The following is a 26,700-nucleotide window of genomic DNA, read 5'->3' on the forward strand; positions in this document are numbered from 1 at the left end:
TATCCAGGAAACCTGCTAAAGGGGAATTATAGGGACTAATAAATAAAACTTACACAGCATTAAGATGTCACAGCTCTCAGAGGTCCAGACTTCCCCAGAGCTCTGAGATGGTTCTCCAGAGAAATATGAGAATTTTCCACTGTAAGAAAAAAACTAATTATTAGAAATAAAATGAAAATCAAAGCTCTAATTAATAAGAGACTCACATTCCAAGACATACACAGGCTCATCCTGGAGAGGATCTGGGAGCTGTGTGGCTTCTCCAAACCTCCCAGGAGCAGCACAGCTCCTGTCTGGGCTGGGCAGCCTGTAAAGTTCAGGACACCTGGGCTGGGACCTGCACATCAGCTCCAGATTTGGACTCCAGTCGCTGCCACCACTCAGTGGGAACCTCAAAACCTGAAGAATATTGCCTTTTAGTAATTCTAAGGTGCAAGACTGTAGGCAAAGAGTGGGTCCTGAACAACTTCAGAGGGTGGTGGTTGGTGATGTTTTGGTGTTGGCTGTTAAGGGACATTATCTAGTCTGTTGCTCTGCTAATTGAGGAAATGAAAATTTAATGCCCAAGCTAACACACCATTGATTAAAGTTAAAGGTCACTGACTCGATAGACCTGGTGATTGTGGATTTGTAGGGAAGAGCTACAGTAATGTTTTTCTTGCATGTTTATTGCTTATAATAGTGTTCAGGTAAAGCAGATCAAAATATTTCTCCCTTCAATATGCAACTGAGGTCAGAACTATTAAGGACCCTGGAACAAGCTAATCTGCTTCTGATGACCTTTCAAAATTATCTTTTATATCTTGTGCCCAGATCATATATAACAGTAGGAAAAACAGGAAAATGGAGAATTACAAACCCTCAGATCTCTAAGCCTGTGTATGAGCATGACCACCAATTAAAACAAGTTTAAATTATTGCACCTAAATAAAATATTACCTCTTCATAACTGACCTCCCCAATTGCAACATAAAACTGATAATTTGCACTGATTTAATAGTCAAAATGTGCCTGGGAATGTGTTGGGATCAGAGCTATCAAGCTTCTTCATAACAAGAGCAGGGAGGGAGGGACTGGCACTTTTCCCATTGCATGTACCCTTTGTAATTAATTTCTAAAGTAATTTCCTCCTTTGCTAGGCAGATATCATCTCTGACTGCATTTGTGGGAGGAAAGAAAATCTCCCCAGTTTATTTCTGACAATAAATACAGTTAATTAGTGCTCAGCAAGTAAAATCTGACAGCTTCCAAAGAAAGCAGGGCTGTCTCTGGGGTTCCCAGTACAGGCACAGGGGGCAGCCAGGGCATGGGCAGGACACTGGCCAAGAGCTGCCTCAGAGGATGGACACTTTAGAGAGGTAAAATACAAACATTTCTTATTCTTAACATGTTTAGCCCGTGGCTAAAGCTGTGAACAGCTGGAGGTTGTTCAGACCATCAGCTTAGCAGCACACTCCATGCTGCTCCTCACTGCTCCAGCACCAGGCACATCCATTTACCCTCCAGCATTTTATTTGTCCTTATTTGCTGTCCTCAAAGTGACAGACCTGGGGAAATTTTTTATATCTTACACTGCTCTCATAATTATTCACCAAGAGTTTGGGAGACTCACTGCTGGACACACACACACACAAAATCACCTCTTGAGCATGTTATTGGGTTTCCTGGCTGTGGAGCTATTTTAAAATGCTGCTGTGTTTGCCACTTTGGGATCAAACTCATGTAATTTAATGGGTTTCACTGAGATATCAACAGGCCCTCAAGGCAGGTATCGATTTCCCACAACAAAGGGCTGCTCTTGAAATAATTTAATGGGGTCACCAAGAAGTGACTTTGAGCTGCAGGTGCTGGGATGCTTATGGATGTGAACTTGCTGGGATGTCATGGAAAATGATGCCCAAAAGCAAGACAGCCCCTGATCCAGCACTCCCAGGAGAGCATGAGGATGGGCAGGGAAGCAAGTGCCTTTCCTCTACAACTTCCCTTCTGTCCCATAAAGCCAGAGCTGGAAAAGGGGCACCTTCATCCAGTGGTTGCCACCCTCGTGGGAACGTCCCACCTGCAGCCTGTGCAGCAGCAGAGGCTGCACATCCACAGCATGGCATGCAAGGACACCTAGTGCCTGATGCTGAGGCTGCAGGGAGGCTCTGGGCTGCAGCACAATGTGCTTTTCTGCTGCCTTATCCCCTCACAGCAACACAAACCCCCATGGGACCCAGCTCCAGCAGTGCTCTGGAGAATGGGATCCCAGCAGGATCACTGTGGGGCTCTGGCACGAGTCTCAGCTGTCTGCAGCACCTGGGCTCTGTCTGTGAGCTGGAGCCCCCATGCCTGGGGCAGTTCTCTGTCCTGTCCTGGCAGTTTGGGTGTTTCCCAGCCAGGCTCTGGCACACAGGGCTCCCAGGAGAGTGCAGGGAGCAGCAGAGCTGATGAGCATGGGACAGTCGTGTCTTCATCCACCAACAGTGCCACCCTCCTCTTCCTCTGCCGGTTCTGTGACCACCTCTGAGCCTGGCACAGCTCCAGCATCCTACCATCCTGCCTGACTGCTGCCTGGGGATATTTGGGGATGGAGCTGACCACACAGTTTGAGTGTGAGAAACCAATCTTGTTTCCAAAGGACATGCTCCTATCCAAAGCTGTGCATTGCCAAGCTGGTGAATTAAAGCTTGGACAACACAGACAGGGCTTGTCAAGCCCTTGTACAAGCAGAAATAGCAAATATCTGAGGATAATCTGAGCTGCTGACAGTCGAGCAAGGTGGACAATCAAGATGTCAGAACAATCTCACGGGGACAGAAGGTCAGGGCCCTGCAGGCTGACACGTGGGTGCCACAGTTTGGGCACAGAGGGGTTTGCAGGGACCTGCTCTGCTCTGTCCCTGGCTGGCAGCAGGAGGGCAGGCACCCAGCTGGGCCAAGGACAGAAACTCAGCACACCCAGGTGCTGCAGATGCTCCTACCCACTGTCCCCTCCTCAGGCAGCAGCCCTCACTCTGGAAAACAGACATTTCTTTAAATGAGAATTGGAGAATTCAGCTGGAGATAGGGGAGGTCCCATTGGGCCATGCACTTCAACAAAGAACCTGCAATAATTACAGATTTAAGATGTCTGAATCTAGCCCATCCCCACAGGCAGGGATGGATCCTTTTGTGCTTTAAATTACATTTACACTGCAGAAATGAGCCTGTCTCCCAGAGAGCACAGTAACCCCTCCTCCGGGGCATGCTGAGCTCTGCAGTCAGGAGAGGGAGCTGTGCTGCTGTGGGACAGACACTGGGTCACCTCAGGGAGGGTTGCAAGCCTGTTTCCAGCCAGTCCTTCCAGCATAATATTCTTTAAATATTGCTTTAAAGAGATCTTAATTAATCCATCACCTTTTAGTGTTATTGTTGTTGTCTTTCCCTCTTCTCTTTGGAAGTTTACAAATCCATAGCAATTCACAAAATTGGTGTAAGTTTCTGAATAACTTCAGGGCCCCTGAAATGCATATTTTTAACTAGCTTGCTCCCCTGTCTCAGTGCTGCCCTGCTTGCACAAAGCCTCAGTGAGACATCCCAATGTCCCTGAGAGCCCACTGGTCCTCCCCATCCCACCTGCCATCTTTTTACCAAAATGTAAGATCCCAGCTCTGACCTTCCTACTTCCAGCTTCATCTTGAATCACACACACAGGTTTTTTACTTTTAGCTAGGGTTTGAACAACCTGCAGAAGCCTGAAACCTTTTTCCCAGGAAAAACTGTCCCAGCAGCTTTACCACCCTGAGCAAGCCCAGATCAGGGTTCTGGGATTGACATGGCAGGTAAATCCCTTCCCTGAAAACATGTCTGTACAGTCCATGGCCAGCTAGTGACACACACCATGTCCAAGTTGTTCTGATGGAGATCTCCACGTCTCTTCTGTGCACATGCCCTGAGCATTGCTGCCAAAGCCTGGCCTGGCTGCCCCTGCTGCCACAGGAAAAAGACCCAAAGCAAATCTCAAATTCAAGTGATCAAGAGCTTTCAGGTCTTTTACCAATTTAGGTATATCTGATAAACCATATATTTTTGTAGGAGATGATGCTGTATGAGGCATTCAGCAGAAATATTAAGTCAGTTATTTATAACTCCATGAAAATGTCAGAAATAGAGATATTAAATGAAACCATGCTGAGCTAGCAAGTGCAAAGGACTCCTAGGTCACCCAGACTGTCTGAGTTCATTGCAGTTAGCTCAGTGTCAAAGGAGAGATTTCTCCATGGGGTTCCTCAGCCCCAGCTCTCACGTGCAGAAGCCCATTTCTCCTGACAGACAGCAGCAGAGTGGGCTCTGGCAGGATGCCTGGCACCAGGACACAAGCTCCCTGCTGACAGAGCTGCCAGCAGTTTCCTTCAGGGGTCACTTCAGACTTGTGAAGAGTGTCTCTACTAAATAGCAGCTTGTCTCCAGGGCTTCAGAAATAGTTCAAAGCATTGCAATTTAAGTTTCTCTATCTGAATCTCTCTCTGGTTTTCTTTGTGGCAGAGAAAACAATGCTTATGGGTTGCATCCATGGGTTGTTTTGGCTCCTTATTTGGGTTCCCCTTTTTTTCTGAGAAATTTTAGAGGGATTCCCACCAGGCACCTCACCTGCTGTATCCAGGATAAATCTGTCACCTTACAGTAATATTTCTGAAGGTTTCTCTGCCAGGTGCACACTCTGACTCACAGCAGCTTTACTGCTTCACTTTTGCCTCCAGGATTATGGCAAGTGATTCCAGGAGCCTGCTCTATATTTGAAAACCATTCCAGCAGACAGACTACCAGTTCAGTGCTCCTGTCCTGCTAGATATCCTTTATGGCTGTGGAGCACTCCCAGCTCTTAGTACCAAACCTGTAAAAATAAAAATCCAGAGCTGTTTGTTCTATAGCATTCCAGGGCACACTTTAATGACCCATTGTAAACATCAAGGATATAAAGAATTTGATTGCAGCAGAGAAACAACTCTCCTAACAAGCAGCAGGCAGGTCTGGTCCCAAAGAACCAAAGGCTGGAGGAGTGTTGACTTGGGGAGAGGCAGAGTGGGACTGGGAGAGGCCACAAAGACTGGAGAAAAGCAGCCAGGCACCTGTGGGGCCCCTGGGCTGGCCAACAATGCCCTCCCTGTGTATTGCTGGCACTAATCTCGTTGCTAGGAAATTCAGGGTTTGGGGAGATAAATTACCAATAGGTGCTGGAGACATTTGGTTGCAAAGTCCCTGCAGGCAGCCAGCTGGGCCCCCAGTCCTTGAGAAGGATGTGAAGCTGCAGGAGCCAGTCCAGAGGAGACAGCAATGATCAGAGGCTGGAGCACCCTGCCATGGAGACAGACTGAGAGGGCTGGGGTTGGAGAGGGAAAGGCTCCAGGGAGACCTTCAAACCCCTTCCAGTACCTAAAGAGGGTCTGAGATAAGAGAGCTGGAGAAAGGCTTTGGACAAGGGCCTGGAGTGACAAATGGACAAGTGACAAGCCTGGAGTGGCTTCAAAGTGACAGAGGGAAGGGTTAGAATGGACATTTTGTGAGGGTGGTGAGCCCTGGCACAGGCTGCCCAGAGAAGCTGGGGCTGTCTCATCCCTGGAATTGTCCAAGGCCAGACTTAGGACTTTAAGTAAACTGGTCCAATGGAAGATGCCATTGCCCAAGGATGGGCTTTGGTACTAGATGATCTTTAAGGTCCCTTCCAATCCAAGCTATTCAAGGATTCTGTGGTGGTTCTGCAGTTTTGTAAAATGGCTATATGGGTGTTGCTGGGTTATGGACCCATCCCCTTCCTCAGTCCTGTTTTAGAACATGTTCTGTTGTGCTGGCAGTCTCGACATCCTGGCAGCAGAGCTGCCTCCTACACCCCGCAAAGCAGACACCAGTGCTCATCTCCCCTTGCAGGCTGCAAAAAAGCATTGGATGTTCCATTTGTAAGGCAAAAGACCAAATCTTTGGCTAACAGAACAGTCCCATATGTTTCTGAGTGTGCCTGCCAAGGGAGGTTTGCTCAAAGACTTTTGGGGATGGGCTCTTGACAAGGTAATGCCATCATGTTCCACCATCCTGAGCTGCAAGCTGTCTTGTGGTGCTTCACATGCCAAGATCACAAACAGCCCTCACAACATCATCTGCTTGGGTGACAGCCTTGCCCAGGATCAAGCACAAAATGCTGAGCCCAGCTCTGGCAGTGGATTAGGTACTGCCAGGAGGCTGGATTTGGGGCTGTTCCTTGCACAAACAAACAGGGATTGTCTCTAATATTCACTGAAATGCAAGCACCAGCTTGCACCAGGGCACCTTTCCATTTGCAGCCAGGTAAGGAGGTGAGCTGGCCAGGGGCTGGCTCAGCAGTCCCACCTGGCAGGCAGGCTGCCACAACCATCCTGTGCCTCCCACCCAGCACAAGGATGCTCATTCATGCCCTGCACCCAGGGGCTCTTGCTGTAACTCAGGTTTGCGACAGCTGAGAACAGAGAGAAGGTAAAGGCACCTGTGCCTTCCAAAAGGCCTCTTTGAACCCACCCCCTTCACATGCCAGTGAAGCACTGCCCTTCCAGCAGGTGTTTCCCAAAATATCTGCCCTTCCCTAACAGGGAGCAGCTTCATCCAAGGGCCATAGGGCATTGGTGGAGGGCAGTAAACATCCCTAGAACGTGTCCAACATTATTTCCCAGCTCCCTGTAATAATATCACTCCTGTGCCTCCATGTATTTGCTGCATTTCCCATCCAAAGGAGAGCAACAAAAATGCAGTCCATGTCCAGCTGGCTTCTGCCTCAGCAGCTGCAGGGCTGCTCAGATGCTCCAGACTAAATCCAGGGAAGTCTCCTCAAACAGTTCATTTTCTCCAGCCTTGTCATGTTTTTGCCTCTTAGATCTTTACTGCCTTGTTACAGATTTTCCTTCTGTTCCTTGTTCTGGACAACCCTCTTTGCTAAACCAGGTACTGCCCCTCCCTAGGGCACTCTGAATCCTGGTTGGGGTGCCTACCTTGGCCACTGCAAGGATTTCTAAGTCAGTCTTGGCTGTGAGTCAGGTTTCCTGGGATGGACTGTTATAGAATATTTGTTATTTGTTATTGTAAGAGTTGTCAGAAAAGAAAAAAAAAGCCCCAACACATCCAGGTCAATTTCAAGTCATGACACAAATGGACTGAGCCTTCCCTACGTAATATAAGCTTCAAACTAGGAGATAATTAGTAAAATATTATCCTGACAAATCTGAGTATTAGGGAATCAGAGGAATAGGAAAATTATATTTCTGTCTTGAAAATGCTTAGTACTAGTTCTTTCACCAAGCAGGGGCCATTGGCACCTTCCAGCCCTGCTGAGAGAGTGGGGATCAGTAATTCAGCCCCTAACAGAATGAACATTTTTATCCCATGCATTTCTGCTTCCCTTCTCAGTGCAGCATTCAAAGGCAATTGGAGCCACACATGAGGGAAGGGGAAAGGTGGTTCATCTGTGATGATATTTGACCAGAGCCAGACTTTATTGTTTTAGCTGTGGGGTTGCTTTTAAATTCCTGCAGTTTTCCTGACCTGACACTGGGAAAGTGTCACAGGCTCCAATTGTGAATGGGGATCTGCTCCAGCAGAGCTCCATCAGCTCCTCTGCAATGAGACTTTTTCCCAGTGGGACAGGGGGATATCCACCACATTGTTTAAAGAAAGAGGAAATTTTTGGTGGAAATGGACGTAACAGAGCCCAAGGAAGGTCACAGGGAAGGCTGGGAATGGGAAATTCTACCTCCTCCCTTTGATTTCTTTTCCTTTGTTTCAGGATGAGAACAATTCACTTGGCCTGCTCTCATCCAGCTCCCCTGTTATGTCATATCCAGATTACTCAGAGGATGAGGTATTTGGAATGTTACATCACACAGAAAATATTTGTTTATATAACTCAGTCTTTTTCTCAGACTCTTGCTTCTCCAACTCCCTGAAAAATATTTATATTAACATTTATGTTTTCAGGAGTGAGAACTTGTATCAGCCTCAGGATGACAGTTGTCTTCACTATAAATCAGTACAAGTGGTTGCTGCAGAGTCCCACAGCATAGCCTGGGAACCTCTTTTGTTTCTTATAAACATCAGTTCAACAAACCTAGAATTATGCAGGGGAAGAAATCAGTTCTGGTGTAACACAATTCTGAAATTTCTCCCAGCCTTGAGATGGAGCACTAACCTAAGAGGGGACCAGAAATCCACCATAAAAGGCCAAAGATTACAGAGTTCCCTGCAACGTCTGAGGCTCTGCTATAAGTCCTTGGTTGAATGCTGCTTTCTGCCTCTGATTTTGGTGAAACTTTTCCAAAGGTCTTACTTACCCCTGCATGTAAAACAGAAGAAGGATTTTAAAGATTTTCTTTTCACAGGAGAAAACCTCCTTATTATTACATGTTTTATCAGGTCAATATATTGCAGAGGGTGCATCCTGCATGCTTTAACATGCTGCCCCAAGCCACCCTAGTCATACTCCAGCCAGCAAACACAATGCCAGTTATTCACCCTCCTGAGAAATCTCTTGCTCAAGCTTCATGAAGGTGTAAGATGGGGCAGGAAGGATGTTTCCATTCACATGAAATGCCACCCTTCCCTCTCACTGCTCACGTGTCTGTTTATTATCACCCTGATTTCCTGGGCAGAGATTCTCTGGCAAGAGCAGCATTTACAGGAAAGCTGCTCCAGCAACTTCAGAGGGAATTGGGAAACAGGTGCTGGAAAGGGCTCAGGGAAAGCTTCAATTGCAACATCTGAGTTTGGAATTGTGCTCCCATCACAGTGCCCAGGACTGGCTCTGCCTTCCTGGCCATGCTGACATCATCCTTCCCAACCAGCTATAGGAAAACTGCTGAGGAGTGGGCACCCTGTAGATCCAGTTTATCTTTCCTTGGATTTTCTACTTGCAGAGTGTAATTGTTTTGAAATCAAAACCAGTGAGAGACTCTAAGTCAGAAGTACAATTTAAGAGCAAAAAAGGGAAAAAATAAAACACATGCAATAGTACAAAAGAAAAACCACTGCCAGGGTCAGAATACAACCTGACACCCCACTGGTTAGGGTGGTGGCAGTCCAGATGAAGGGGTCTTCTCGAAGCAGTGATACTGTAGAAATCCTGGCACTGATCCTGGCAGCTCTTGTCCTCTGGAAAGCACTGGGTAAGGGCTGCTTTGGTGTTCCAAATCTCAGGTTTTATCTAGGTAGGAAAGGCTTAGCTCCTCCCCCTGGGTGGAGCATTTCCCAATGGGATGATGTAATTTTATCAGCCATGCACTGGGACTCAGTGGCCCATTAACAGGAGATATCTCCTGGAGGAAGGGTGGGTTGTGGGAAGGATAAAGAACATTGCCCCAGCTGGTTTTAACAGCTGGCCCATTAGCAGAGGATATCTCCACACAGATAAGGATCACTGCCCCACCTGGTTTCAGCAGATGGTGATAGAATACACACCTTTGGGCACATCTTTACACAGGACACAGAGTAGACCTGCCAAACCCCTCCCACCAGCACTGCCCCCAGCCCAGGCAGGCACTCATGCCCTGCTGAGGGCTGCCAGCTGCAGGCAGGGCTGTCTCTCCCCTCGTGGCAGTGAGCCCACAGCATGTCCTACCCTCATCAGCTGGGTAATCCCTCCACCCCAAGCCACCACATGCCAGCATCTGCCAGCACTGCTTCTTTTCCCAGGCTGTGGTTTGATAAAACAGTAAATCCACCCCTGGCATCCCAGCAACCAGATTAGGGAAAAAAAGAAGAAGCAAAAGAAAACTCAGCTGCACAGCATGAGGGATTCACATGGCATAAACTTCCCACCAATTCAAATTTGCTTAGAAACAACACTGCTATGTTAGCCTTGTGCAGCTTGGCTTGTCCATCTTTTTTGCAGCCACTATTGCAGCTTGGCAAGACTAAGATCTCGTCTCTCTCTGTGTCACAATGTCCATCACACATATCCCAGCTGGACAAGGCCTGGCAGGCCCTGTGTCCCCAAGCAGGGTGCCTGGATGAGGGATGGGAGGGACCTGGCCCAGACCAGGTGCTTTCAGGGCACTGCAGCCACTGGGGCATCTGCACTCAGTGTCCCACCACTCTGGCATAAGCTCGGTTTTGCTAGACCTTAATGTTTAAAATGAAAAGTCCATTCATTACCCCAGGAAAATACAAAAGATTTTTTTTTCTGGCATACAGATTCCCTGTCTTTTTCAGTAGAAAGATCTATTGGTTGGCTGATTAGCTTTGAAAGCTCTCTGTGCCTCTGAGACCTCTGCTGACTCCGAGTTACGGTAATGTTGGATAACTCGGGTATTAATGCCAAGTTACAAATGAGGTTTGTTCTACTGGGCTGGCTCTTGAGAAGAATGAATGTTTCAGGCCTAAAACTGCCTATGGTTTCATAAAAAAACCCACAACTCTCCTGATTTTCTATTTATTTGCCATTACAGGAATGATTCCATCCTGCCCTCTGCTTGTCCTCTGGTTAAAATTTGCCTCTCTGGCAAAAGGTTCAGTGGGTTACAAAAGCACAACTCAAATTTGGAAATTTACCCAACACAAAATCCCCAGATCCACACTTTGTCATCAGCAGTAACTGGTAGAGTTCATTCCCAGTTTGCATGAGCAGCTCTGTCACAGGGCAGAGTCATTCTGAGCTGGCCCTGTCCTAATGCAGCCTCTGCCCCTGGGCTGTGCCCCAAGCCCAGCTCTGCCCCTGGGCTATGTCCCAAGCCCAGCTTTACCCCTGGGCTGTGCCCCAAGCCCAGCTTTACCCTTGGGCAGTGCTCCAAGCCCAGCTTTACCCCTGGGCTGTGCTCCAAGCCCAGCTCTGCCCCTGGGCTGTGCCCCAAGCCCAGCTCTGCCCCTGGGCTGTGCCCCAAGCCCAGCTCTGCCCCTGGGCTGTGCCCCAAGCCCAGCTCTGCCCCTGGGCTGTGCCCCAAGCCTAGCTTTACCCCTGGGCTGTGCTCCAAGCCCAGCTCTGCCCCTGGGCTGTGCCCCAAGCCCAGCTTTACCCCTGGGCTGTGCCCCAAGCCTAGCTTTACCCCTGGGCTGTGCCCCAAGCCTGGCTTTACCCTTGGGCTGTGCCCCAAGCCCAGCTTTACCCTTGGGCAGTGCTCCAAGCCCAGCCTGACCACGACACCACAGCCCCAGCAGCTGTACCCCAGTTCCCAGAGGTTCTTCCTGGCCTGGTTGTCCCAGCCCCTTCACTTCCAGTGAGACTGGGAGGTGGAAATTCACCTGCAGGGTAAATACCCTAAGTAAACAGCCCTGTTCCCTTGCAGAGCAGCTTTCCAGCTGGCAGTGATGCTGCCTGTGCAGCAGGGCCATGCTGCCTGTGCGTGGCTGCTGCCTGGCTCAGGATTCCCCTCCTCTCCCCTGCTCCCAGCTTGCTGGGGCACAGATGTAAAACAAAGCAGAGCTGTTGACAGTGCTTCCAAGAAATGAATGCAACCAGAAAAAATTGGCCTGGAAAACAAAACCCATTCTGCTTCCTTTGCAAAAAGTTCATGAGGGCTGCCTGCTCTGCTCCTGTAGATTGATATACTTGTAGGTCCTTCCTAAGCCAGGCTGGGTAACATGGGTGCCCATATGGGCAGAAGGGCACAGTCACACAGAGGCAGAACACCTGAGAGATGTGTTCCTTCTCATGCCAGAGCAGAATCTCTCAGAATCTCTCTGATCTGCACATCAAACAACCCAGGTTTTGTCCTGCCCTAAGGGCTTGTCCCCAGCAATGTCAAAGGGAACTCTTCCTGGACAGAGGATCCTGCAGCTTTCCAGGCTCTGGCAGAAGGCAGGAGCCAGCCAACAATAGCAGCAGAATTTGTGTTCTTTTTTCTTCCTCCCCACTAAGCTGCTCTCTAGCCAGGAGTTTTCTTCCACTCTCATGGCTTGCATAAGAGCCCTGGAAGTCAGATATTTCCCCTGGAGCCTCCTGGGTTGGCTCCACCTTGCAACTTCTTGTGCTAGAAGATTCTTCCCCACCATCCACTCACCAGTTGCCCCCAGTTACAGGCAGCTTAGCCTGACCCCAGGAGCTGTCAGCCAGCAGTGATGTGCTGGCTGCTGGCCTGCCCACAAATATCTGTATTTCACAAATAAAGCAGGTTAATTTAAACCACTACGTCTGACAGCTCCCTAAGGGCCCTTCTAAAGCTAAGACTTAGGCAATCATTGGACTTGCAATGTATCATAGTGCTCTGTAGACCTTTTAAATAGAGTGGTCTGGCCAAGATGTGGCTGGATTGAGTCCTCTGCTTAAAGACAGAAGTGCTGCCAAAAAAAGTGAAGGCTGAATAATCAAAGGAGATCCCAAGACTGTTTTACTGAAATTATTTCAATTCAGGTAATATATAAAAGATGGGTCCTTTTAAAAAGAGGCCACACTTCCCTTCATTTAAGAAGCAAAAGCTCTCCATGAACATGCTCTGACATCTCACAAGACTTCACCAAAGCAAAAAGCAGAAGCAGTAGGTTTGTATTTTAATTGCATAATAAATGTACCTGAGTTCAGGCTTGTACACTCAGTTCTGCCACGCCCACAGGTAAATTTTAAATACGTCAGCCCTGACTGCAAGGACTCACAGACACAATAAAATCATAAAACCACAATTCTGGTTTTTGTCTTGTTGGTAAACTTCAAATTTTCATTTGAGTTCTGAAGGCATAATTTTCCATTGTTCCTGGAAAGTGCCAGCATCACTTCTTAGCTGCAGCCAGAGCTCTGCATGAGGAAATCAATCTCCTCCATCCAAAGTGAGCTGAGCAGGGAGCTCCTGCTGGAGCTGCTCTGGTCTCTGTGCCTGGGGAGGATTCCCAGTGGGCAGCAGGGACAGGACACCAGTGCCTTGCAGGGGACAGCAGAGAGGCAGAGTGGGTGTGATGTGCAGCACCCAGCTGGCTCAGCAGGTGATCCAGGCTGGGCTGGCCAGCAGCAGATGGGTGAGCACTGAGGGGTCCCCTGCTGGAGCTGTGTCACCACCCCAGGCACAGTGTGGTTTATTCCTGGTTCTATTCCTGGTTCTATTCCTGCTCCTGTCACATGCTGCAGGTCAAGGTTATAATGCCTGGGTGAATTCCACTCATAACAAAGCCAGTATCTGTTGACTCTCACAGCTGATTGTTTTGGAGCAGTAAGTCATGGTTGCCTCCCTGGATACAGAGAACTGAGTGACAACTTGGATTAGAAGTGCGTGGCCTTGCCCTGAGGACCTGCAGTTGATGACTAAACCACCAATTCTGCTGCTGAGATCCTCTACTCTGACATCCCCTGGGGGCAGAATAGGATATTTCTAAGCATCAGTTGTGGGAAAACACTTCCCTTTCCTGTCCTGCACAGGGCAGGCAATCAGCTCGTCCCTCTTGGGCAGGAAAGGAGGTTCTTTAAACCAGGCACACAAGCTCCCCCATGGAGGCTCAGGCTGCTGACCCAGTTAGGAGCTCTCCCGGGCAGGGCAAACTAGCTCAGCATAATGCAATGAGGGACACAGGAATGATCAGCATGAGCACTGTGACTTTCATCTCGTGATGGGAAGAGCAGCATTTCACTTGACACCACTCTTATGGCCTTATTCCCAGCACACTCCAATGCCCCTTGTTTTTTAAACACTCTTTGGCTTTTGTTCCCCTCCTCATTTGCTCTTGAGACAGGAAGATGTAGCCAAGACCAGCATTTTCAGAGAGGTGAGCTTTTTCCTAGCAAAGGTTACTGCAGAAGATCACAGAATCACATTATCTCTTCTTTGGAACGCCCACATTGCCAGGATAAGAGAATCAGAGGAAAGCACCAGCTCATGTAGAGTAGTGCTGCCAAAGAGAGCCCTGGGGCACTGCCACCCCTCTGGCCAGTGAGCAAGGACACAGACCAGGAAACTCATTCCCTCCACTCTTCTGTGTTCACAAAATGCTGAGGGCACGTCAGTCTCAGCTGCAGAAAAGAGTGAGTATTGATATTTTAACACATTGACACACTCCTCTGAGCTGTGCAGTGAAAAAAGCCAAACCCATCAAACCTAGAGGCAGTAGATAAGCTGCAATAGGGACAATTAAACTCTTCAGAAAATACCCCACAATTCTCAGCAACAAAGGTGGTAAAATTTTGAATGGGGCAATCTAATGTCCATGGTGCAATCTCTATCCTGGAAATATTCAAAGCTTTCCCCAGCAAGGCACTGAGCAACCACCTGAGCAACTTCTAATTTTAGTGGGGTTGGAGCTGAGACCTTTAAATGTCCCTTCTGATCTAAACTGTCTTAATTGACTTACTGGTCTAGGCTGAAACCTGGGGTTATTCTGCAGACAGGAGGAGAGAGCAGGTGAACAGGAAAGAGATGTAAGATACCCCAGGCAAGAATAAGCTTGGCAAAGAGCCTGGTTTGGCTTTGTCTGAGCATCACAAGAGACAGGCATGGCACTTTACAAAGTTCTTCATCCTACTGAAGAGCCAAAGATACATAGAGAGAAAATTCACAGTAGGGTCCTCCTAGGGAGCAGAGGGATGAAGGATTTAGCAGGCACACACCCTGCCCTGGTACTCAGCAGGAAGATGATGGTGATGAACAGTTCATTAGTCTTCTCTGGGTCAGAGATTCAGAGTTAAAACAAACACAAGGTAAGTCTGAAATCTCTTTATTGGGAAGTTTCATACAAGAATAATCAGTCAGAAAAATGATTCAAGTGTGATACAGTAACATCACAGACAAGCCCCTCCCACATCACAACCTGAAGCCAATTCATTTACAGATGTCTCATCCCACTCAGTTTTTCAGAGACTTGTGATGTCAGTGAGTTTCAGTGCAGCACAGGGAGAAGAGTCTGTCTTTACATCAAATTAAATTAGCTATGACTGATTTTTCCTGGGAGAGGTTTGAAAGCCCCTGTAGGTCTGTTGAGAATGCTGCTTACAGCATAAGGCACATTGCCATCCACCCCAGCTCACTCAGAACAGACTGAAAGACTGTCACAAAATACTCTGCCAATAAAAATCTTTTAGAAAAACAGTATAAAAAGTTGATATATATAGATACAGCATAAAGCTACCAAAAAGTGACCGTGCCATTTCCCCCCTTATACAAATAATATTGTTTTTTAAAAAAACATAATACATTAGTAATTCACCCAGTATATAACATATTGCACCTTTCCAGAATACTCTGTGCAGCAGAAGCCCCTTACAGTATGTGGGCACTTCCAAGATAGACCTGCAGCTCCCCTTTAGTTCTGCTTGACTCTACAGCAGCTGCCAAGAATTTGGCTGTCACAGGTTTAGGATTTAGAAAGCAGGAAGCTACAAGATGGCAAACCAATCATTTGTGAATCAGTACCATTTCTTCTCAGGAAGGAGAAGAACCCATCACAGAATATCTTGATTTTTTTTTTTTTAAATAATATATTACTTGTTGCTGGTGTCAGTGAGGCAACACAGATTTGAATGAATGTCAGTTTTTACTTGCAGAGTGCCCCTCCATGTGCCAAAGAGATACCTGCAGCACCTGGCAGTGATTTCTGGCCTAACAAGAACATACAGCCAAACCACAGGAGTAAAACCAGGTCAGTTTACTTTGTTTCATGACAAAACACTGTAAGACACCAACAGACATAGTGGTGTGGCCCTGCTACCTGAAAATAATTAACATTGATTCCTCAATCCAGTTTTTGGTCACCTGGAGGGTTTCAGATAGAAGAGCAATTCTGATCTTGCCCCTTGCTTTTCAAGACACAAGCTTCAGTCCCAGTAACTGTGCACAGCTATGCAGAAAAGGAGTTGAATTCTCAGGAACTGAAGATACTGCTGTGTGTGGGACTCACCCTGTATTAATCTGCTCAAATAACTCAGCAAGAACTTACTAACTCTCCATATAACCTTGAAGAATACCAGGAATGGCCTTTAGATTTGAGGATACACAAATCAGATGATTTGCTGCTTCATGGAAAGATCACCAAGGCACCCAGGTACAGGTAGTACAGGGATGGGGGTTTTTGTTAGGGGGGATTTTTGTTGGCTTTCTTTAACAGAGAGCTGGCAGCAGCCAGAGCCCCTCCCTGCACAAAGCGTACGAAGTTGTCCCCTGCTAGAGGTCCCAGAGCATAGAGCCCTTTCTCCTGGGTGCACTCATAGGTGAATGGATCCACATCTATGGGATTCCTCTTTGGGTTGACTGGCTGGTCACTGTCCACTGCCAAGTCAATGCCATCATTTGGCAGAAAGGAGAGGTTGGGGTTTGAGCCAGTCAGAACAAGAGCCATGGAAATTTTATGAGCTTTCTGACAACCATTCTTGTCTTGCAAGATGCATTTCTTGTCCTTGCCAAAGGAGAGCACGTGATGTTCAGGGAAGCTGATGTAGTGCTCATAGGGCCCAGCACAGGCAGCTGTCTGTTCTTTCATCATCTGGTGCACTTTGTGGTATTCAGGGTACATCATTTTGGGGAGCTGGTTAAAAATAAGGCCCGGATCAGTGACTCGTCTCCGAAAAACGTGGATTACCGGAATATTGCAATGGTGGGCAAACAGAATTGCATCAGCAGCTGTCAGACCAGCACCTACAATCAAGACTGGATCTGACATGATGCCAACACTGTTGCTCTTCACTGCTTCTTCCAGGGCAGACAGCTGGTGGTGGACATAGGAAAGGTTTTCTCCCTTGACCCCGAGCCAGGTAGGATTGTCGTATGTTCCCGTAGCCAAAACCACATTCTCTGCATAGATGGAGAAGGGTTCTTTATCACCTTCCACAGTTTTGAAAAATCCATCCACCTGGAAGACCTCTGTACTTTTTTCATTAGAGTTCCAGAGTGAGCCACTACCCTCCTGCAGATCTTTCTGGGTGTGGTTGGAGATGCTCTCTGCACTCACTTTCCTCACAGAGGTCACAACAGTGCCACATCTGAAATTCTTCTGCAGTCCTTTCTTCATCACATAGTGTTGGTAATATTGAGCAATGTCCTCTGCTGTGGCTCTATTGTTTCTGAGGCCTCTGGAATAAAGTACAAACAAAGGTCAAGCAGCAGTTAAGTAAGAGACTGGAATTTGTCCCCTCTTGCACTGAATGTGTCCTAGAGCCATCTATCCTGGCACTACCAGAGAACACTGATCTAGTTTCCCCAACATCAGCAAAGTTATTCCTGACATATAGAGCTAACAGTCAGGTCCAGAAGCTATTGGACAGAGGCAGCTTTCTCTAGCATTAATCCCAACCCCAAGAACATGGTTGGTTATTTAAACCTTCCTCCAATATCTTGCTTCCATTCCATTTTTAACTCCTGGACTTCTTAGGATTAATTGTGACACATGTCAAGAGAAGCAGCAGCTCAGAGAATGCACAGCAGCTGAACTGATTGTATTTGTCTTTGGGGTGGCAGCAGCAGAAGCCAGGTGACCATGCTTTCAAGTTTTACTCAGAACTCATGGTCATGGGTTCATTTCCCCAGTGGGTGTGGAGAACACATTCCAAGCAGCACTGCAACTTTATCTGAATCACCCAATGTAGAATGGACTGGTTTGGGGGTGTAGGAGGGTGTCCTTTCTCTCACTAAAATCATCCATAACAGATAGCTACATGCAAAGAAGTCCATTCCAGATTCTCTAAAAATCTACAGATGTTTGTAAATGATCCCACATGGATATCTCACCTTCTCTTTTGCTTTAACCATTCCTTGAAAGGGAGATCTGGGAGTCCCATCCATTCTCCTCTGCTCAGGGTAATCATAGAGCCCTCTATAGACTGGAACAAGAAGCAGAGCAAATTACTTTTTAGATGTCAAAAAGTGAAAAGACAACTTTTCCATGTTTCAATGTGGCACAGATCATGAAATCAGTAATTTCCTCTGATGTGCTGTTATGGATGAAACCATCCATGTTCTCCAAGAACAACAAGAGATGGTGAATATAAAGGCCTCTCTTGCTTGCTTTTCTTTTAAACTTTCACTAGACTATGCATATAAAATGTAACACAGCTGACTGGCATTTCAGAGGAGCTTTTCTCTCTCCAGTCAGCACACTTGGCTATGACACAACACCCAGACCCCAGCTGGCTCCAGTTCACTTACGTGCCAGGCACCTCCAGGAGCATTTCTGCCAAGGACCAGGTGGGGGATGGCTCTGCCAGGCTCATGCCACCAAGTGAGCACAGACTCTGCTGTCCCACCAAAGTCTGTGTCTGGGCGCTGCAGAGTATCAAACAGAAGAGCCACAGGGCTGTGGGATCGTCCCTCCAAGCCTTCAGACAGGTACTCCAAATCCTAGAGGGACAAAGACCAGATGCTCAAAGGGCATGTACTGCCAGGCAGCAGACTGCTTGTTGCTCCAGCATCTCTGATCAGTGGGTTTGGTGTGCTTGGGAGCTCATTCACAGGCACACAGAGCTGTTCTTGCCCAAGGGCTGCCTCCAGGATCTTAGCAGCAGTGCTGGCATTTCATACAAAGGACATCTGGATCACAAAGCAAAATTTGCTTAAGGCTCATTCTGTCTGTGTGCTTTGAAAATCCAAACAAGGTAATCACTTATGATACACCCCTAGGATACTTTACTGGGATGTCATACTATTTATATTTATACAAACCTGATCCAAAACAGAGACTTCTGGTGCCTCTTCCAGTTTCCTCTGGAGAATAGGATGAGGATGAAGAGAGTGTCTTTTGAAGTAAGGGGTGTAACCAGACAGCAAATATGAGAGACAGATTCCTGAAGGTCCATTCCCTGAAAAAAACAATGGAGAAGAATTTATACTTCTGGAGAAAGAGCAGTTCTTGAGAAGTGTTTTTAATATGCAGACCAGTTCAAAAGATATGACACTGCTATGGATACAGGGGATTTCCTGTTCCAGCATGGACCTATTGGATGGAGTTGGGGAAGTCATTCTACCTCTCACTTTCTCCTATTTTCATTGCAAGGACCTTATAACTTGCAGAAAAGACACAGGGTTAAGTCAGGGGTTGCCCTCACCTGAAGCTTGAAGTCTCTAGCATGGTGATGAATGGAGTTATTTCTCTAAAATTAGAGGTTTAGAAGCTGATCACTGATTTCACACCAGTGCAGAGTAGTTCACTGTGCACAGGATACAAGATCCAGAAAAGAGAGTGACTATTGGAGTGAAGGGGAACCAGTTCTTCTCAGCAAGAAATTCCATCTTTTTAGGCATATTTGGCCATAGCAGCTTTGACTAATGGGTCTTGAGGACACTTTCAAATGGGAACCAGCCCTACTGTGGTACTGCAGGGTACTAAGGAAAAAGTCTCTCTGTCATGCCAAGAATACAGCACTTTGAACAGGTTGATGTAGGCTGAACTTTGCTGATCACCCAACAGCCAGGGAAAAAATTAGATATATGTGACTCCAAAGCCCAGTGAGAGTAGCCTGTGGAAAGTTTGCACATGGCTGTTCTCCAGCATGTTTTATATTTTACAGTGAATATATTTATAATTGCCAGCCTGTCTGGCTGCCCAGGCTTTGCTGCTGTGTGGCAAACAACCACGACAGTGCAGTGACAAGAGGGGAGGAGAACCCAGGTGACAGCAGCCTGTTGACACAGTGCCAGTGCTGCAAGGGTGACTGGAGAAAAGGCTGATCCTTGAGGATCTCACAGAGGGGAGGCCAGGGCTGTAAAGCCAGCAGTGAGCTGTGTGAAGGGCAGCACATGTCACAGCTGGGGACAAAGGCTGCTGTGCTGAGCATGGACCAGCAGCTGCAGGTCAGTGCTTGGAATATTCCACTTGTAGGAAAGTTAGCCAAAATCAACAGCAACAGACACTAAAAACAAACTAAACTGCAGCTAGAGTAAAATATAACAAATTCCAGGTTACTTTGCTTTAGGAAATACGAGGAGGTACCTAAGCCAAAGTTCACCACCTGAGTGCACAACACACAGAGGATTTATTCTGAACCATGTCTAAGTTTGATATGGATGGTCACAAGAACATCTGGGGCTCAAGCTATTTTACAATGCAAGTGCTTCCAGGAGGCTGCCAGCACAGCTGAGGGAGCACACAGCCTTCCTGGAGCAGGCCCTGGGGGAGTAGCTGGAATCTTTATGCACTGTTGTCCAGCTGCAGTGGGACAGCTGGGCTGCTTCAGGGTGCAAATCTTCACCCTGCTTCTGCTGAGGCTTCAGTGGCACCTCCACCCTGGGTCCCTGCACAGGTGCACCAGGGAGGTACCAAAATATCCCCCTTCCCACCTAGAGACTTGTACAGCTGAGCAGCACAAAGCCACTCTCAGGCAAGGATTGCTGGTAGAGTATCCTTGTCACACTTGCTGTGAGCGAGGATTAGGGGTGATTTATGTAGTGCTCTAAGTTTGGAGCAGCTCCCTCAGGTGCTTTGGATTCAGTGCCAGATAAGGAGGGAGCCCAGCTCTGCCAGGCATGAACGTGCTCAGATGAACAAGGTCCAACCCCTGCACGGCTCATGGCTGCTCAGAGGGGAAGGCACTGACATCATTACTTTGCTCCAAGAATCACCTCCCACTGCAAAGATCCCTCTTGCAAGGGAGGCAAGACAGTTACTATATAACCTGGGTTTTTTAACTGATAGAAAACTCCATTTTATGAGTCTGCTGAATCTGTACAAAATCAGCAAAGCTCACTCATGTTTTAAAATAAATTGGTGAAAAATTTCAATAAACTTTAACAGCATCTGGAGTACTTTCTAAACAGACATAATGGTGAAAAAACTCACACAAACCCACCTTCAATTCAAGCACTACAGATAATCACAGCAAGCTGATTAACTATCAGTACTGAAAAGGTTTCAAATATTTCTAAACATCCAACAGAGAAAAAGCAGGCTCAGATGAACTGATGCTCAAAAGGTTACCAATTTTACCATTAAAAATAGGCATGTGTTTTAATTTGTCAAATATCTTGTTCCTTACTTCTCACAGCTCTTAGAGGTCTCTCTCTTAGTATTGTAGGAAGTTTGGGAAAGGATGCAGCAACAGTAGTCAGGCAGTTCTGGTTTGAGTGAGAACATGTGGAACTGGAACAGAAGTTTAAGACAGCAAGTCCAAAGCAACAACAGCAGGAGAGAGCCCTGCAGTGCTGGCAGGAGGAGGCTCACCTATGATCACAACAGGCAGTGTCTTGAGCCCACTCTTACTGGGGGGTCTGGTCACTAATGGATACATCTTCCCGTCTGGAAGCATCTCTGCTCTGGAGTCTACCTGCTGAAACAAATATGTTTTGAATTATTTGCACTTTTTGACAAAAAAAAAAAAAAAACCAAACACAAGCAAACAAATCAGAAAAACCCCACAAGATATTCTCCAGCCCTCAAACTTGGGCTAATCTAAAGTATTACCCTTGCACTGCAGACTGTCACATTGCACTTCCCCACTCAGGACCTCCTCATCTTTTTCTCCTCCTGGCCCCAAAAATCAAAGGATGATTCTCTGATTATGCTCCTCAAAAGGGAGAGAGAACAGTTATATTTCTTTTTTAGACATGAATTCCAGTTACTCCAGGACAGGTGGCAATTTTAGGAACCCTCTGACTACATTAAATGAAGTGTTGCAGTTTGTTAATAAAAACTTCATCTGACCATACTCTGTTAAAAAAGGTATCAATTTCACAAACATTTTTAAAAATAACTTGTGCATTTACTGATAAGTAAAGTAAACCTGACTTAAGACTTCTGGCCAAAGGCTGGAAATCTTCTGGCTGCATTTTCAAACAGGTTCCATTCTATCACTATAAGGTTTTTTGAGAAGTGCTAGTTTAGTTCTGGAACCTTCTTTCTTAATTTTCTAGAAAATGGAGAGTTCTAGGTCTGAACAATTAAGTAACAAGTCTTTGAACAAAATATGCATCACAGTTATCTTGGAGATCAGGTGTCATTAGAGTGGAATCTACAAAACTAATCTAATCACTATTCAGACACCCAAAGAACAGTGAATGTTTTTGCCATTTCTGCAGGAATCCTACCACATCAAACAACAACTTTTTTAGTTTTTCTTGGAATCCAGCTCTACTGTCACTAACCTAGAGAAGTTATTTTTACCACAATAAACATGAGATTTCTGAAATTCAGCATAAGCTTTTAAGTTATTCTCCAGAAAATACTCTTTTTTACAAAAACCTTATTCTCATTTTGGAAAGCTGATCAGAAATCCAGGGACTGGCACAGCTTTGTCCAGCAGGGCACGCTCTCCACACCCTTTCCAAGTGCAGAAAGGTCTTTGGCAAGTGCACTCCACACTTCCACAAGGCCTGGCACATCACTGCCTCTGACACAGGAATTGCAGCAGATGTCTTCCCAGCAGAGTCATGCCCCTCTTTAAGCCTGACATTTACGTCACAGCAGCTCCAGAGAAGTGCAGGAGCCTGGTGACTGAATGGGCAGCCAGGAAACCAGCAGTGAGTTTACAATGTGCAAATTCCAGGCTGGAGCAGGAGTGCTCTGAGTGCATTTGCTCTCAAGGATGTGACAGTTCTCACACACACCAATGTTCAGCTCTACTCCAAGGGGCTGGTTCATCACATAAAGCTTACAAGATGAACTCAAAACGAGCAGCCTTCTCCAAATTTTTGGATCACAGTTTAGTAACACTTACTGGGTGCCTGTTACCACTTAACTAAGCATTAGTCTAAGACTCTCATGTATTTTGCCTGGCAGGGCATGACCCACTTAAAATACATTATAGTTGTGCTGTCTAATTTAAGTAATTTGAAGCATTTAGCTTTGAAGAGAGTTGGATCTCAATGAAGCTTATGTTTCCAATTTAATTGAGACTCAGATGTAGTTTGAGTTGAAGTTGCAGAAGCTGAACTCTCCTTAAGGCATCCCCACAGCCTGGAAGCTGGGGGAGCACAGCCCAGCCACCCAAGGATCTCCCCAGCGTTTTGGGTAGGTTCTGCCACATTAACCAAAACCTTCTGAGGTGTAAGTTTACCCTCAAATAATTCCTCCCCACAAAGCTCCAGAGCTGCAATTGGTAGAATTGAGCACTGGCACCTGGGAGTGCCAAAGGAGCAGGACACTGGTGTGACTGGTCAGGCATTCCCCTCAAACCAGTGAACCACAGCATCCAGCTGCAGCTTAGCAGAAGTTTCTTCTCCATGATAAAAAATAACCCCCCTCCATGACTGTATCATACAAGAAGAGAAGTTCTTAACAATTTTTCCTCACACAAAGTACACATCTTATTTCTGTGAAACTACTGGGAGCCTGGGAGAGGAAAGCCAGATCTCTGAAGCAATCTTCCAGGTCTCTGCTCCACAGCTCCCTGCAGCAGCATGCATGGAAAAACTGCATGCACACCTGTGGGATTTTTGCAGGAAGCAAGGAGTGCTGAGCCAGCCCAGAGCACATGGCAGCAGTGGCAGGGCAGCAGCAGAGCCAGCACAAACCAGCAGCCTGCAAGCTGCAGGTGAGAGCACAGAGCCATGCCACTGTGTGCCAGCGTTTCTCTGGGCGAGCCTGAAGGGGACAGAAAAGGCCCAAGGCAGGAGAAGACAGCCTGGCAGTCCTGTTTGCTTTAGAGGAAGGTGCCTGGCTCCTGGCCACTGCACACTGCCACCCTTCTCCACCCTGATAAAGCACAGAGCAGCAGCTCGCTGATAACTCCCTGCTCCTCTCACCCTCCCCCTCCATTCTCTACCTTCTGACACATGAAGGAGCAGAATTCTCTGAAATTAAACCAAACTTTAATGGCTAGAGGAGCACAGTTGTTAGTCTGATGAAACTGGATCTGTGCACGTGTGACCAATTTTAGCCACGGGTTTATTCAGTACCTGGATTCACAAAACCCCTAATGACAATTTAGTGCTACCTGAAGATTTGACACAGACAATTCTATCACCACAAGGTTAACCATCCTAGCATCCCTCTATAAGTGGAAGAAGTCCCTTTCACATCCTATAGCTGCCACCTCTATAATTCATAGTTATTAATTCTTTTTAGGTAGAAAGTGAATCAGGTGCAGAACCTGTTTATAGCTATTCATATCCTGTAGGCTAAAGGTCTGGTTTCTGGGGGTAAAACTGAACTCAGAGCATCTCAGGCATTTTAGTTTCAGGCCAAACATTCACCTTTCCTGCCATTAGATGTTAAGGTGGATTATTTTAATTACCTTTTTTTTTTTTTTTTTTTTTTTTTTTTGTCAGTATTAGACTCCTATACTTTATAACCTGGGCAGCTAACACAGCGTAGCAGAGGAAAGCCTGTTCTTGCAGGGGCTACTGGAAAGCAACAGAACATTGAAGTTCATTGTAAATCTACACTGAACTAGTTAGCACCAGGAAAAAGCCTGAGACAGCAAGAAATTTAAGACTACTCTTCTCACCCTCCTTTTATGTAGTGTAGGCTGCTGGGCACTTACACTTAGTCAGCTTAAGTGACACTGAGTTTGGCTCCTGCTTTGAGCTTCCTACTTTGAATAGATGTCCCTTCTCTTCATTTGGGAGAATGCAGCAAGTTTCACAACTTGGCTTCTTGCTGCTTGCAAAGCATTCCAGTGTCTGCGTGATGTTACATAATTGTTTCTGGCTGAAAAGCACCCAGCTCGTTCTGGGCCAAGCTCTGCATACCTTCCTGACACAGCCCCAGTCTAGAGGGACAATAGCTCACAATCCCAGGCAGTGTGGCTCTCACTAGTTCCAGGCTGAAAGCCTGAAACAGGTTTTGAGTGAGCAACTGAAAAAGCAAAGATACACTTAGGAAGGCAAGGACACTCTGTGATCCTTGGAGAAATAAAAAAGCCAGGTTACATCAGCCAGATGCAGACAGCTCTCCCTGTAACAGCCATGAGGTATTGCTGAAGTGAGAATCACCAAGTGTGGCCTGAACAGCACATGGGGACAGCTCAAGAGGGCAATGCAGCTGGGACATAACTGGGGAGATTAAATGAGGTACCACAACTTTCAGTATTAAAGAATAATTCTAACATAGATGCAACAATAGTTTTCTTCAGCTTCATTTCCTCATCAACTCACTTGTTTCACTGGTTTAGTATTTAACTAATTAGTACTTTAAAAAAAAAAAAAAAAAAAGGCAGAGATCTTGACAGTTTTTACATTTTATACTTCTCTATAGTTTCAGAAGTTGTTCTCTCCTTGTATCATCACTCTTACATGCCAGGCCAGTTACCCCCCAGACACAATTAAACTATGTGGAAAAAATTCAACTTTGTGATATGTAACAACACCTTTCTAAAAACACCCCTGTGATACTCAGAAGCTGATGTTAGGGTACACCAGACAGAGCTCTCTGTGCTTATTTGGAGCCTTCTTACCTTTAGCAGCAGGTCTGATGAGAGGTGGGATCTTTATGAAAGGGACTGTACAGTCAGGACAGCACACCAAACTACAAGCCTGGAATCCTCTCTCTGCTCTAAGACAGCTGTTTAAATATAGTAGGCAACCGGCAGCTAGAGAGGAGAGGAGGAGCCAAAGGACTGGAGGAGGAGCAAGGAAAATACCAATAAGCGTGAGTCAGCAGGAATATTTCCCTTCCCAGCTCCTGAATGAATGATGTAGAGAAGCTCCCTTAGTAATGTTCAGCTGACTATGTGACTACAGCAAAAGCAGCCTTACAGACCCATGCCTGTCAGAATCCTGCACTGACCAAATATTTCCATTTTTAACCCTCAGGACATCACAGATATATAGTGGGTCTGAAAAAAAATTGATTTCAGTTGGTATTTCTTTTTCTTCAGTGAGATAAAGTGTTATAAGCCTTTTGCACAGTTGCAGTAAAATGAGTCAAACTGCTTCCATAAAATTTAGAACCCATCAGGGGGTTCATCCAAGGTATCTTACTCAATTCAGGGAATAATCGATCTGGCTTGCTAAATTTAAAGTGCCCTTCAAAATGAAATAGTTTCATGCCAAAGTGTTCAGTTCAAGTAGTAAATGCAGCACATGTTTATCTTTGGGGCCATCTGTTTGGAAACCACAATTTCCAGGAAATCAGGACTGCTGATACACAGTTAAGATGCATACTTTCATCCATGTGATCTAAAAGATAAAAGCTGCTCATGAGAAGGATTTCTCTACTCTCACGACCCCATCAGAGCAGAATACTTAATATAATACTCTATTTTAATTCCACCAGAATATGTTGTTTTAATAAATGTGAAGCCATTGTTTCACTCAAAGTCTAGTTACTAGTCAATCCTTTGAAAAATCTGACTCAGTAAATGCTGTCAGACTGAAGGGGGGTGGAGAGAGAGGGGTAAGGACTCTCAGGTTTCCTGGGCCTTTATCCAAGCATTTGCACAGAGCTCTTAAATAACTTACACTGATTTCTGACAGCACAGGCTTTTATATGCATTATTCAGATATTTATTGGCATGTAACCAATGTGTCCATGTCAACCATGGAAAAATTAAGGTTTCAGAGAAAATAAGGCATTTGTTTGGTTAGGTGATTTAAGACTGCCCTGTTACAAGGTTTTTCAGATCTGTCTGCAATGTATTGCAGCGTTGCATGTCAAACATTGCAGAACAAAGATGTTCAAGTCCATACTTGCTGGTACCATAGATACAAGACAAAACCATATATAATGCTTTGGCTGGCTTTGCAATAAGAAAAATAAGAAATACTTCCTATGGGTGGGAATCTGCAGAAATAAAGTTGCCCTCTCTGTAAAAAATAGGAGATCCTCTCCATTTCCTACTAGAATTTATAAAACTAGAATCTCGATTACCTTTGCAAATAAAAACAGGATGTCTTTCCAAAAACACAAGCTCTATCATAGTTTTGTGCACAGTACAATTCTTTACAGGAAAATGTTC

General features: G+C 46.1%; 1 protein-coding gene across 2 annotated transcripts; it reads right to left on the reverse strand.

The window, feature by feature from the left end:
* Nucleotides 1-14,583: 14,583 nt before the first annotated feature.
* On the reverse strand, nt 14,584-25,488 carry OSGIN1 (oxidative stress induced growth inhibitor 1). Of its 2 annotated transcripts, none has more exons than XM_056500574.1 (6): nt 25,198-25,488; nt 21,027-21,129; nt 18,533-18,669; nt 18,020-18,211; nt 17,603-17,694; nt 14,584-16,947 (listed from the first exon to the last, which is right to left on the reverse strand). In XM_056500574.1, the coding sequence occupies exons 2-6, from the start codon at nt 21,109-21,111 to the stop codon at nt 15,954-15,956; spliced, it is 1,500 nt and encodes a 499-aa protein (XP_056356549.1). In that variant the 5' UTR covers nt 21,112-21,129; nt 25,198-25,488; the 3' UTR covers nt 14,584-15,953. The 2 variants fall into 2 exon arrangements, with proteins under 2 accessions (XP_056356549.1, XP_056356550.1); XM_056500575.1 differs by having other exon boundaries at nt 21,027-21,132; nt 25,198-25,311.
* Between the last annotated feature and the right edge of the window lie 1,212 nt (nt 25,489-26,700).

Source organism: Oenanthe melanoleuca, chromosome 11, assembly GCF_029582105.1.
Source record: "Oenanthe melanoleuca isolate GR-GAL-2019-014 chromosome 11, OMel1.0, whole genome shotgun sequence".
Classification (NCBI taxonomy): Eukaryota; Metazoa; Chordata; class Aves; order Passeriformes; family Muscicapidae; genus Oenanthe; species Oenanthe melanoleuca.

Coding starts and splice junctions, on each gene's coding strand:
- OSGIN1 (XM_056500574.1), bottom strand. CDS start 21,111: ATGCTTCCAGACGGGAAGATGTATCCATTAGTGACCAGACCCCCCAGT. Junction 18,670..21,026: donor ACTGCCTGTTGTGATCATAG/GTGAGCCTCCTC, acceptor TGTTTTTTTCAG/GGAATGGACCTTCAGGAATC. Junction 18,212..18,532: donor AAGTCTCTGTTTTGGATCAG/GTTTGTATAAAT, acceptor TTGTCCCTCTAG/GATTTGGAGTACCTGTCTGA.